General features: G+C 45.7%; 1 protein-coding gene across 3 annotated transcripts in view; it reads right to left on the bottom strand.

Moving 5' to 3' along the window:
- The window catches only part of supv3l1 (SUV3-like helicase), a 67,934-nt gene extending 54,544 nt beyond the window's left edge, over positions 1-13,390 (bottom strand). For 2 of the 3 annotated variants that reach the window (XM_078223658.1, XM_078223657.1), the window contains exons 1-4: positions 13,273-13,384; positions 5,967-6,135; positions 4,536-4,647; positions 1,321-1,398 (exon numbers count right to left, since the gene is read on the bottom strand). In XM_078223658.1, the coding sequence (XP_078079784.1) occupies positions 1,321-1,398; positions 4,536-4,647; positions 5,967-6,135; positions 13,273-13,331 (418 nt within the window). In that variant the 5' untranslated portion in view covers positions 13,332-13,384. Of the gene's footprint in view, positions 1-1,320; positions 1,399-4,535; positions 4,648-5,962; positions 6,136-13,272 lie in introns of all 3 variants that reach the window. The other variant, XM_078223659.1, reaches the window with a different exon arrangement.
- Between the last annotated feature and the right edge of the window lie 732 nt (positions 13,391-14,122).

Below are 14,122 nucleotides of genomic sequence, written 5' to 3' on the forward strand. Positions count from 1 at the left end.
AGGAGATTCACCAGGATGGCACGGTAGCACAGTGGTTAGCACTGCTGCTTCACAGCTCCAGGGTCCCGGGTTCGATTCCCGGCTCGGGTCACTGTCTGTGTGGAGTTTGCACATTCTCCTCGTGTCTGCGTGGGTTTCCTCCGGGTGCTCCGGTTTCCTCCCACAGTCCAAAGATGTGCGGGTTAGGTTGATTGGCCAGGTTAAAAAAAAAAAATTGCCCCTTAGAGTCCTGAGATACATAGGTTAGAGGGATTAGTGGGTAAATATGTGGGGGTAGGGCCTGGGTGGGATTATGGTCGGTGCAGACTCGATGGGCCGAATGGCCTCCTTCTACACTGTAGGGTTTCTATGATTTCTATGTTGCCTGGGATGGAGCATTTGAGCTATAAGGAGAAACTGGATAGGCTTGGATCATTTTTTCTCGAGCAGAGAAGGCTGAGGGGGAACATTATTGAGTGTATATGATTATGAGGGGTATGGACAGGGTGAGTAGGAAGCAGATGTTTCCCTTGGTACAGAGGTCAATCACTAGGGGGTATAGTTTTAGGATGAGGGATAGGAGATTCAGAGGACATTTGAGATTTTTTTTCACTCTGTGATGGGAATCTGTAATGTGCTGCCTGGGATGGTAGTGGAGGCCAGAAATATTACAACATTCAAAAGGTATTTGGATGAGCACTTAAAACATAACATATGGTTCATGTGCTGGAAAATGGGATTAGTGCGACTTCAGTGGCAGTTATTGTCAGTGCAGATTCGATGGAATAAAGGGCCCTTTCTGCACTGTACGGCTCTATGACTCTTAAGTACAGCACAGGGTTAGATACAGAGTAAAGCTCCCTCTACACTGTCCCCATCAAACACTCCCAGGACAGGTACAGCATGGGGTTAGACACAGTTTAAAGCTCCCTCTAAACTGTCCCCAAACACTCCCAGGATAGGTACAGCACGGGGTTAGATACAGAGTAAAGCTCCCTCTACACTGTCCCCATCAAACACTCCCAGGACAGGTACAGCACAAGGTTAGATACAGAGTAAAGCTCCCTCTAAACTGTCCCCAAACACTCCCAGGATAGGTACAGCACGGGGTTAGATACAGAGTAAAGCTCCCTCTACACTGTCCCCATCGAAAACTCCCAGGACAGCTACAGCACAGGGATAGATAGAGTAAAGCTTCCTCTAAACTGTCTCAAATACTCCTAGGATTCAGATCCTGGTTACAAATAGTAACATCTGATTGACTATACCACCTAGGCCTGTGAAATATAATTCAGATTATTAAAGTAACTTGATGCAGCGGAGTACAACACGTATTCCTACCCAGTAGTGCCCTGGTCCAGGCCCAGCCTCTGGAAGGATCTCTGATCATCTGGATTTCATCAATTACAGCAATTTCATCTGCAAAACATTGCATACAATGTGAATTCCAAAGGCAAGAACTCACTGAGATAACCCACTCCCTGACACCCACCCTCAGAAACCCCCCTCCCCCCACACCCATCCTCAGAGCCCCCCTCTCCCCCGACATCCACCCACCCTCAGAGCACACTCTCCCTGACCCCCCACTCACCCTCAGAACCCCCCTCCCCCGACAGCCACCCTGAGACCCCTCCCCGACACTCACCCTCACTGAGACACTCCTCCCCCGAAACCCACCCTCACTGAGGGCCCCTCCCCCAACACCCACCCTCACTGAGACCCACCCACTCCGCTCTGTGACTCAGACTGTTGTGGAGATGTGTTTGAGTTCTGAGCATCCATTGCTCCCATCATACACTGAATGATCATTCGGAATGACAGGAGTGTAGACAAGTAGTATGAGCAGGATAATCACTGTGAGATAGAAGAATGTGTGGCTATTAACTGGACACAGAGTCCCAGCTGATTGGTTACTGACTCTCCACAATTCAACCATTGCAGACACTGGGATCTCATAACCCAGTTCCCAACGGATCTCAGTGGATCCCAGCTCCCAGCAGATCACTTTCTAAGACACAGTAGTCTCAGAGACTGTGGGATGAGTGCCTGCTCACAGTGTGGTGTGTGGACCCAAAAGGGCAGCTTGTGACCATTACTGTGATTTCCTGGGCTTCCAAATTCTGAAGCTATAAGCACAGAATTGTTACAGTGCAGGAGGCCATTTGGCCCATTGTGTCTAAACCAGCTCTGCAAACAAGCAATCATGACTTAGTGCCATTGCCCAGCCTTTTCCCCGTACCTCTGCACATTGTTTCTATTCAAATCCTAATGCCCTATTGAACGCCTCCACCACACTTCCAGGCAGTGCATTCCAGACTGAGTTTTTTTTCTCACATCACATTTGTTTCACTTTAAATCTGTGCCCTCTTGTTCTTGATCATTTTACAGCAGGAACAGTTTCTCCCTATCTACTCTGTCCAGCCCCCTCATGATTTTGTTCCTATTTTGATCTCTATCAAATCTCCCCTTAGCCTTCTTCACTCCAAGGAGAAGTCCCAATCTCTTCAATCTATCCTCATAATTGAAGTCGGAATTAGTTACGCCAGTAATTGGAATGATGTAAATCCATCAATAATAAACTCAAATTGTTTGCAGTGAATTGCTCCAATTTATTTAAAAACCCTTTGTTTCCCCCCAGCTAAAATATCCAGGGGTCAAAATCAGCCATTTAGCAGAACAAATATTTACAAGTCCCATGTTTCAGAGGAGGAAATTTGTCTGCAAAATTGTCCCCAGCTCACAGCAGTAACTCAAACTTAGTCAAAATCCTGGTAAAGAGGCGATACAGTTTAAATTTATTTATTAACGTCACAAGTAAGCTTACATTAACACTGCAATTAAGTTACTGTGAAAATCCTCTAGTCGCCACATTCCAGCGCCTGTTCGGGTACACCGAGGGAGAATTTAGCATGGTCAATGCACCTAACCAGCACCTCTTTCGGACTGTGGGAGGAAACCGGAGCAATCAGAGGAAGCCCATGTGGACACAGGAAGAATGTGCAGACTCCGCACAGTGACCCAAGCCAGGAATTGAACCCGGGTCCCTAATGCTGTGATGCATCAGTGCTAACCGCTGTGCCACGATACTGAGGTATATGCCTGTACTTTCAAGATGCAGTGTGGAAAATCTCCAAGCACAGAGCAGAAAGACACTCTCAGACATAGACACTGGAACTGGTCTCTTCCTCAGGGAGGGAAAGAAACAACAAAAGAGAAAGAAGAGGGAGAAGGAGGGGAGGTGGCAGGAAGAGGCTAGGCGAGAAATGGGGGACGGGTGTGGGCAGGAAGGTGGGGGGGCTCGGAAGGTGGTTCAGGAAGTGGGTGGCTAGCTCGGGCGCACAGGAGCACAGTGATTAACGTTGCTGCCTCACAGGGATCCAGATTCAATTCCGGCTGTGTGCGCAGAGTCTGCATGTTCTCCCCGTGTCTGTGTGAGTTTCCTCCGGGTGTTCCGGTTTCCTCCCACACTCCAAAGACTGTAGGTTTGGTGGATTGGTCATGCTAAATTGTCCCATAGTGGGGTTGAGGGGATGAATATGGGCAAGATGCTCTTACAGAGAGTCGATCAACAGGCCAAATGGCCTCCTTCTGCACTGCAGGGATTCTATGGCTCTATGGGAAGGGGGGCGGGATTTAGGATACAGACAGGGCAGAGAAAGGGGGTCTGCAAAGTGGGTAGCTAGCCTGGGAAGCGAAGCAGGAGGGCAGGAAGTTGTCTGGAAGAGGTGGGGTGGGGAGGGGCAGTGAGGGGAAGAAAGTGTCTGAGAATTGAAGTATGAGGAGAATTAATTTGCTTGTGAAATTCATGTCAGGAGAAATTAATGCTAAGATAAAGACCTAGAAATAGGTACTGAGAGAGAGAGGAAGTAACATCTGAATGTTTGGAAATGCCATCTTAACTGTTAATCAAATAACCAAAGGGAAAGGACAGAGCAACTACAACCTTATAAAATTTGAAAAGTGTGCTATAATTGCTCAGAGCAAGTTGCAGTGAAAAGCTGGTTACCAATTCATCCAGATTTCTTTCCACTGACCCCATTCTCATCCCTGAAAATGCTACCAGTCAGAGTACTCCAGAATCACATGGGCCACCCAGTCTGATCCCATCCACTCACTCCCCATAACCTTTAATATCTTACCCAGTCTAATTCTATCCACCTCACTCCCCATTACATTGAAATGTTTACTTTGTCACTCACTCCACAGAAGGTGCCTTGCGACTTGCTGAGTATCTCCTGCACTTTCATTTCAGATTTTAAGCAGCCATAGCTTTTATTTCAGTCCTGGGGATGTTCTATTTTGTAGCCAAGCAGGAGTTCTCTCCTGTCCTGACTATTATCATCCCTCAACATACAACACTAAAACAGATTATCTGGTCATTGTCACACTGCTGTTGGTGGGATCTTGCTCTGCACAGATTGGCTGTATTTCCTACATTATAACAGTACACATTTTAAAGGTACATCATGAGCTGTAAAGTACTTTGGGACATTATGAGGTATAAAAGGCACTATATAAACGTAAGCGAGAGGAATCAGGATGAGGTGTGCACATACATGGTGTTGTTACACTGCACATTTCGATGGTACAAGCAACATGAGTTGACTGTCTCCCGTCTGGATCAACAATGGTTCGTTCTTCCCCAGTCACCAAGTCACATGGCACTCCCTTCAAATAAACAAAGTACATGTTGTTCAAAAACCATTTGCTGCAGTTCTAAAAATTGAGCCGTTCTACTCTTCATGTGAACGTTAGCTACTCAAATGGCAAGGGAAAAATGATCACAATTTGCAAGTCTACTTCGAAACTTGTCAGCTTTGACAAAGGGTCATCTGCACTCGAAATGTCAGCTCTTTTCTCTCCTTACAGATGCTGCCAGACCTGCTGAGATTTTCCAACGTTTTCTCTTTTGGTTTGAAACTTATCTATTCAGATCACAACATCTAATTTCTCCAGTCTGCTACCTTCCAATTCTTTGCCCATGACTGCTAAGAAATGCTGGTTCATGTTTCAAGGGTCATGTCTTGTCCAAGTGGCCACTGGTTCACACTAACTTAAACTGGGCATCAGTTCATCTACATGTCAGTCTTGTCCTGGACAACATTCATTTTAACAAATACTGGAAATGTTAATTTCAGGACAAAGAACAAACATAAACCTAGCTGTGAGAGCACTAGTGTTCATGGACTCCTTCACCTTATGACTAATGCTGCCTTCAAATTACTGAGAGATATGAGATGCAGCAAGTAGAGCAATCATCTGTCCTTGCCAACAATATAAATTGCATATGTACCTGTCCCCATTTTAAATTCAGTATATTTTTATGGAATATTTTCATTTGGTTTATAGTTAAATAGCAGAGAGGTAGAGTTGATTGCAGCAGGAGTTTCACTGAGAGGTAGAGGATGCACTACAGCACGACAATCACACTTAGTGCATCATATTTATATCGATATTTTCCAATTTAAATGTGGACATAGGAAGTGAGCATGGGAAAAGATACACTCTCCAGTAAGAGGTCACAAGAAAACAATCAGGAAAAAGACTCCTGTCCCTAGGTAAAGCAGGGACTGCATTAGCAGTTGATAGAACATAAAACAGTACAGCACAGAACAGGCCCTTCGGCCCACGATGTTGTGCCGAGCTTTATCTGAAACCAAGATCAAGCTATCCCACTCCCTATCATCCTGGTGTGCTCCATGTGCCTATCCAATAACCGCTTAAATGTTCCGAAAGTGTCTGACTCCACTATCACTGCAGGCAGTCCATTCCACACCCCAACCACTCTCTGCGTGAAGAACCTACCTCTGATATCCTTCCTATATCTCCCACCACGAACCCTATAGTTATGCCCCCTTGCAATAGCTCCATCCTTGATTGATGGCGATTAATGTTAAAAGTTTAACCATCCATTTAGAATCTATAAACTCTAACTGTACAGATTGTTAGCAAACGGTTTCAATATAAAATTCTTCAGACATACTGACAGCATCATTGCTCTTTTGATAGATCTCATGTGCGAGCAGCTTCAGGGGACCACAATAGACTCCCGACTTGGCTGCCAAGAAGTTCTGGATGGCATGGTGTGTTTTCCCACTGTTTGTTGGCCCAGCGTGAAAGACAATTTTTCTCTGAATCGCTCTGGCCTCAGGGTACCTGCAGTAAATATTTGTGGCTATTAGTGGCACTTAGAGGAGAGTCAGGAATATTGCTGAGAAACAGCGTATGATTAGCCAAAATACCAGCGGACATACACTACAAATGTATCACAATAAATATATACTCTGTGGTGATATTAACAGTCAAAGAAGCTGAAAAGCAGTCATCGGGAGGAAGGGGGGAGAGGGGTGAATGGGCACCGTAGTGCGGTGACTCGGGGAATTTCACAGTAACTTCATTGCAGTGTTAATGTAAGCCTTATTTGTGACTAATAAATAAACTTTAACTTTTAACAATCAGTCCCTGGGTATGTTTTATTTTATCAAGCAGTTAAGGAAAAACCATTGAGTTCAGTATTATGGAAGTGAGGAACAATTGGAAACCATGATGTGCAGTAGCTGTGATGTTGGGGAGTCTCAGATCAGTCGTCATGCAGTTCTGATAATGAGTGCACACCCCAAAGGTGCGCGTCCTGTGATCAGTGGGAATGAGGAGATTGTATCAGGAGCCAGAAAAGGGAGAAATTGGATTTACATAGCAACTTCTATAGCCTCAAGAAGACCTAAAGAGTTTTGCAGCCAATGAAGTACCTTCAAAAGTGTAGGAAACATAACAGCCGTTTTGTGCACAGCAAGAGGCCACAAGTAGAAACGTGACATGGATCACAATCTATTTTGTGATTTTGGTTGAAGAATAAATATTGACTCAGGCACTAAAGATAAACTCCCGACTTTTCTTTGAAGATGTTATGGGATCTTTCGCATCCACCTTAGAGTGCAGGGTTAGGGGTTAGCGCCAGGGACCCGGATTCGATTCTCGGCTTGGGTCACTGTCTGTGTGGAGTTTGTACGTCCTTCCCGTGTCAGTATGGATTTCCTCCAGGTGCTCTGGTTTCCTCCCAAGTCCAAGGATGTGCGGGTTAGGTTGATTGGCCATGCTAAATTGACTGTAGTGTCAGGGGGATCAGCAGGGCAAATATGAGGGGTTACGGGTATGCGGCCTGAGTGGGATTGTGGTCGGTGCAGACAAGATGGGCCAAATGGCCTCCTTCTGCACTCTAGGGATTCTATGCAGATGGAAGGCCACAACTTAATGTCCAGGTTCTTGCTCCAGGTCAGTTCCAATGGAAGGAAAACAAGAAAAGCAACAAGTGAAGAGGGTATGCAGTACATCTGCCACGCTGCATTACAAATATCTCCTTGTGGCTTCACCTCATCTTTCAGACTGTGGGAGGAAACTGGAGTACCCGGAGGAAACCATGCAAATTCCACTCCGACAGTGACCCGGAATTGAACCTGGGTTCCTGGCGCTGTGAGGCAGCAGTGCTAACCACTGTGACACCGTGCCGCCCACATCTGGTTGAAGGTCTGTAGCTACAATGTGGAAAAAAATCTTTTAATTAAGAGTTCCCAACTAACTGAGGAGGCGTCAGGCCAATCCACATCCAACAACCTGCTCTGAAAACTCTGTGCACATTTTGACAGTCGTGTCAAATTCCACCACAGCAGCTGAAACTATCAGCAACATTCTAAATAAAACTACCCAGAATATTCCATGAAGTTAAATTGTCCTAACTAATGGATCCTTTAAAAGATTCCTCTGAATCGTTGCTAAAAATTAATCAGTTTTTCCTGGAGTCATACCCGATCCATGTACCAAGTTTTATTGAAATTGTTTGTTAGTTTTTGAGATATATTGTTTACAGACAAAGGCTGACAAACAGGGACAAAAACATTACTTCTGCCCGTCTTAATGGGAGAAATCCAGTCTAATTGGACAGCGTCTTCCATAACTCAGCAATTACATTGCTCAGTGTAGTCTATAGGCCACCAACCAGTGGGAAAGATGTACAGGAACAAAGGAAATTACAGAAAGGGGAAAGACTTATAACGGGGCACTTTAATTATCTGAATATAGACTGGGATAGTATTAGTGTAAAGGAAAAGGCAAGAATTCCTACAATACATTCAGGAGAATTTTCCACAGCAGCAAATTTCTAGTCGAATGAGAAAGGAGGCACAACTGAAACAGGCTCTTGGGAACAAGGTGAGCCAAGTAGGTCAGGTGTCACTGGGGGAAAATTTAGGGGACAGTGATCACAGCATCATATGATTTAGGCTGGTAACGGAAAAGGACAAAAACAATCCTGAGTGAAAATAATTAAATGGGTAAAGCCAACTTCAATGGGGTATGAATGGATCTTGGACAAATAAATTGGAATCAAAGATTGCCAGGAAAAACAATAGCTGAATAAAGCTACCTTCAAAGAGGCAATAGTTCTGGCACAGTATAGTCCCTCAAAGGGGAAAGACAGGACAAACAAATCTAGAGCTCGCTGGATTACAAGAGAATATATAGATCAAGAAGAAAAAAGTGTGCTTATGACAAATGTCAGGAAGATAATACCAGGCCCAGTGGCAACAAAAACAGAAAATGCAGAGCTCTGATGAAGAGTCATCCAGACTCGAAACATTGACTCTATTCTCTCTCCCCAGATGCTGTCAGAGCTGCTGTGATTTTCCAGCATTTTCTGTTTTTGTTTCAGATCCCAACATTCACAGTATTTTAACCAGACTCAGTGGAGAAGGTTCAGAGGAAAATTGAAAAAAATCAAATGAGAAGCAAAGAGAGAGTAAGAAAAGCGACTGGCAGCTAAAAAGGAATCCTAAAGCCTTCTAAACGTATCTAAGTGGTGAAAAGGTGGGATAAGGAGGACTGGGGCCAATTCGATGAACAAAAAGGGGATTTATTCATGGAGGCAAGGGGCATGGCTGAAATATTAAATGTATACTTTGCGTCTGTCTTTATCGAGGAAGAAGATGCTGCCGGCTGTGGTGAAAGAGGAAGTAATTAATACATTAGAAGGATTTAAACTTAAGTTGGCATTAGATTGGCTGTCTATAGTTAATGTTGATAAGGCACTGGGTCTGGAGGAGATATATCCAAGAATAGGGAGGCAAGTGACAGTGGAAATTGCAGAAGCACTGGCCATAATCCTCCAGTCTCCCTTAGGATCAGCAGTGGTACAAAAGGACTGGAGAATTACAAATGTTTTATCCTTGTTCCAAAAAGGGTGCAAAAATAAAGTAAGAAGTCTCACAACACCAGGTTAAAGTCCAACAGGTTTATTTGGTAGCAAATACCATAAGCTTTCGAAGCGCTTGCTGCCCCTTCGTCAGATGGAGTGGAAATGTGCTCTCAAACAGTGCAAACAGATACAAAATCAAGTTGCAGAATACTGATTAGAATGCGAATCCTACAGCCAGCCAGGTCTTAAAGGTACAGATAATGTGGGTGGAGGGAACATTAAACACAGGTTAAAGAGATGTGTATTGTCTCCAGACAGAACAGCTAGTGAGATTCTGCAAGCCCAGGAGGCAAGCTGTGGGGGTTACTGATAATGTGACATAAATCCAACATCCCGGTTTAGGCCGTCCTCATGTGTGCGGAACTTGGCTATCAGTTTCTGCTCAGCGACTCTGCGCTGTCGTGTGTCGCGAAGGCCGCCTTGGAGAACACTTACCTGAAGATCCAAGGCTGAATGCCCGTGACTGCTGTCAGTAGAGGATGGCCTAAACCGGGATGTTGGATTTATGTCACATTATCAGTAACCCCCACAGCTTGCCCCCTGGACTTGTAGAATCTCACTAGCTGTTCGTCTGGAGACAATACACATTTCTTTAACCTGTGTTTAATGCTCCCTCCACCCACATTGTCTGTACCTTTAAGACCTGGCTGGCTGTAGGATTCGCATTCTAATTAGTATTCTGCAACTTGATTTTGTATCTGTTTGCACTGTTTGAGAGCACATTTCCACTCCATTTGACGAAGGAGCAGCGCTCTGAAAGCTTATAGTATTTGCTACCAAATAAACCTGTTGGTCTTTAACCTGGTGTTGTGAGACTTCTTACTGTGTTTACCCCAGTCCAACGCCGGCATCTCCACATCATGCAAAAATAAACCCAGCAACTACCAGCCAGTCAGTTTAACTTTGGTGGTAGGGAAACTTCTAGAGTCAAAATGTCGAGACAAATGTGGATCAATTAAGGAAAACCAACATGGAATTGTTAAGGGAACAACAGGTTTAATTAACTTTCTGAAGTTTTTTGAAGAGATGACAGAGAGGGTTGGTGAGGGTAATGCTGTTGATGTGGTGTACATGGACTTCCAAAAGGCATTCGGTACACTGCCACACTTATCAACAAAGTTGTGGTTCACAAGATAGAAGGAACACTAGCAGCCTGGATTCAGAATTGGCTGAGTGCCAGGAAACAGCTTTTTGGGCTGAAGGAGGTTGTTGTAGAGTTCCCCAGGGTCAGTGTTAGGGTCCTTACTTTTCCTTATGTATAGTAATGACCTAATCCTTCGCATAAAGGACGCAATTTCAAACTTTATGGAATATATGGAATGTGGAATCATTATGAACCGTGAGGAGGACACAGACAAGATGAGAAACAGGTTGACAAAAACACAGACAAGATTATGGAATGGGTGGACAAATGGGAGATGAAGTTCAGTGTGGGGAAATATGAAGTGATTCCTTTTGGTAAAGTAACATGGAGAGACACTATAAAAAAGGGGTACTATAGCGCGTGTGCAGGAGCTGTAATGATATATTTGCATATCATTACAGTGTTAGGACAGGTGGGGAAAATGGTTGATAAAGCAAACAGAATCCGAGGTTTTATTGATAGAGGCATAGAGTACAAGAGCAAGATTATGTTGAGCTTGTACAAGTCACTTGTTCGGCCTCAGCTGGAGGACTGCATCTAGTTTTGGGTGCTACACATTAGAAAGGATGCAGATGCATTGGAGAGAGTGCAGAAAAGATTAATGAATATGGTTCCAGGGATAAGGAACTTCAATTATAATGACAGATCGAAGAAGTTAACACTGCAGCTGATAGTGGCACATCCTATAGGGAATAATGGTTCTATGCATGACTGCATGGAACATTCCAGGGTGGCACATACTCTCACAGTTTAGAGGGAGCACTGCTTCTGACCTTACTGATTGAAGTGCAACTAGTGTTAGTTCATGTCTCCAAACATGAGAGAAGATTGGCAAGAAACATGGCAAGAGAAGAAATTGCTGGGGCCTTGAGAGAAATCTTTGTATCCTCACTGGCTACAGGGGAGGTCCCAGAGGTTTGGAGAATAGCCAATGTTATTCCTTTGTTTAAGAAGAGTAGCAAGAATAAACCAGGTAATTATAGGCCAGTGAGCCTTCCATCAGTGGTAGGGAAATTATTGGAGAGGATTCTTCGAGACAGGATTTACTCCCACTTGGAAATAAATGGACTTATTAGTGAGAAGCAACATGGTTTTGTGAAGGGGAGGTCATGTCTCACGAATTTCATCGAGTTTTTCGAGGAAGTGACGAAGATAATTGATGAGAGTAGGGCAATGGATGTTGTCTACATGGACTTCAGTAAGGCCTTTGACAAGGTCCCTCATGGCAGACTGGTGCAGAAGGTGAAGTCGCATGGGATCAGAGGTGAGCTGGCAAGGTGGATACAAAACTGGCTCGGTCAAAGGGGGTAGCACTGGAAGGGTGCGTTTCTGAATGGAGGGCTGTGACAAGTGGCATTCCTCAGGGATCAGTGCTGGGACCTTTGCTGTTTGTAATATATATATAAATGATTTGGAGGAAAATGTAACTGGATTGATTAGTAAGTTTGCGGACGACACAAAGGTTGGTGGACTTGCGGATAGCGATGAGGACCATCAGAGGATACAGCAGGATATAGATCATAGAACAGTACAGCACAGAACAGGCCCTTCGGCCCACGATGTTGTGCCGAGCTTTGTCTGAAACCCAGATCAAGCTATTTCCTCCCTATCATCCCGAAGTACTCCATGTGCCTATCCAATAGCTTCTTAAATGTTCCTAAAGTTTCTGACTCCACTATCACAGCAGGCAGTCCATTCCACACCCCAACCACTCTCGGAGTAAAAAACCTACCTCGGACATCCTTCCTATATCTCCCACCATGAACCCTATAGTTATGCCCCCTAGTTACCGCTCCATTCACCCGAGGAAATAGTCTTTGAACGTTCACTCTATCGATCCCCCTCATCATATAAACCTCTATCAAGTCTCCTCTCAACCTCCTCCGCTCCAAAGAGAAAAGCCCAAGTTCCCTCAATCTTTCCTCATAAGACCTACCCTCCAAACCAGGCAGCATCCTGGTAAATCTCCTTTGCACTCTTTCCAGTGTCTCCACATCCTTCTAAATCAGTTGGAGACTTGGGCGCAGAGATGGCAGATGGAGTTTAATCCGGACAAATGTGAGGTAATGCATTTTGGAAGGTCTGATACAGATGGGAAAAATACAGTAAATGGCAGAACCCTTCGGAGTATTGATAGGCAGAGGGATCTGGGTGTACAGGTACACAGGTCACTGAAAGTAGCAATGCAGGTGGAGAAGGTAGTCAAGAAGGCATACAGCATGCTTGCCTTCATCGGCCGGGGTATTGAGTTTAAAAATTGGCAAGTCATGTTGCAGCTTTACATAACCTTAGCACTTGGAATATAGTGTTCAATTCTGGTCGCCACACTACCAGAAGGGTGTGGAGGCTTTGGAGAGGGTACAGAAAAGATTTACCAGGATGTTGCCTGGTATGGAGGGCATTAGCTATGAGGAGAAGTTGGAGAAACTTGGTTTGATCTCACTGGAGCGACGGAGGTTGAGGGGAGACCTGATAGAAGTCTACAAGATTATGAGAGGCATGGACAGAGTGGATAGTCAGAGGCTTTTTCCCAGGGTGGAAGAGTCAATTACTAGGGGGCACAGGTTTAAGGTGCAAGGGGCCAGTTTTAAAAGAGATGTACGAGGCAGATTTTTTTACACAGAGTGGTGGGTGCCTGGAACTCATTGCCGGGGGGAGGGTTAGTGGAAGGATGGTAGTGACTTTTAAGGGGCGTCTTGACAAGTACATGGATGAGATGAGAATAGAGGGATATGGTCCCCGGAAGCGTAGGGGGTTTTAGTTAAGTCAGGCAGCATGATCGGTGCAGGTTTGGAGGGTCGAAGGGCCTGTTCCTGTGCTGTAATTTTCTTTGTTCTTTATGAGGGTGGTCTGAAGGGGAATGGAATATTAAAGACAAAGGTTAATGTCAGATGAACCTTACCAGTTGGATGGTAACCTCAGATCACTGATTTTGCGCAGATCCTCCATACAGTCCAACATGGGGAACACTTGTTTGGCATGTCTCAGGAAATAAGGAAAGAGATCATCAACATGACCTGTAAACAAATTTGCACCAAATGTATTTAATGGTGGGAAAGAAACCTAGCCTTCCCCCACATCAGTCCCATCAGCAGCACATGAAGCCAGTCCCAAGTATGAGAATCTAGGGCCTTGAAATCTCCACTCGTGCAGCGTGTTTTATTTTTATCCACTTCAGCTCAAGTCAAAATGTGAATGTTAAAGCTGCTGGGTTTCAGTCTCCAGGTTACATCACCACTGCACACATTTCTGAGCTGAGGGGACCAGACATACACCCACTCAATAGTCTCACGCCCATATGTGGAGAGGGGAGAGGTAGAATAGGGGAGAAGGAGAGGGGGGGAGGAGGAGAGGGGGGGGAGGAGGAGAGGGGGGGGAGGAGGAGAGGGGGGGGGAGGAGGAGAGGGGGGGGGAGGAGGAGAGGGGGGGAGGAGGAGAGGGGGGGGAGGAGGAGAGGGGGGGGAGGAGGAGAGGGGGGGGAGGGAGGAGAGGGGGGGGAGGAGGAGAGGGGGGGGGGAAGGAGAGGGGGGGGGAGGAGATGGGGGGGGGAGGAGATGGGGGGGGAGGAGATGGGGGGGGGGAGGAGATGGGGGGGGGAGGAGATGGGGGGGGGGAGGAGATGGGGGGGGGAGGAGATGGGGGGGGAGGAGATGGGGGGGGGAGGAGATGGGGGGGGAGGAGATGGGGGGGGAGGAGATGGGGGGGGAGGAGATGGGGGGGGGAGGAGATGGGGGGGGGGAGGAGATGGGGGG

The sequence above is a fragment of the Mustelus asterias genome, chromosome 11, assembly GCF_964213995.1.
Source record: "Mustelus asterias chromosome 11, sMusAst1.hap1.1, whole genome shotgun sequence".
NCBI lineage: Eukaryota > Metazoa > Chordata > Chondrichthyes > Carcharhiniformes > Triakidae > Mustelus > Mustelus asterias.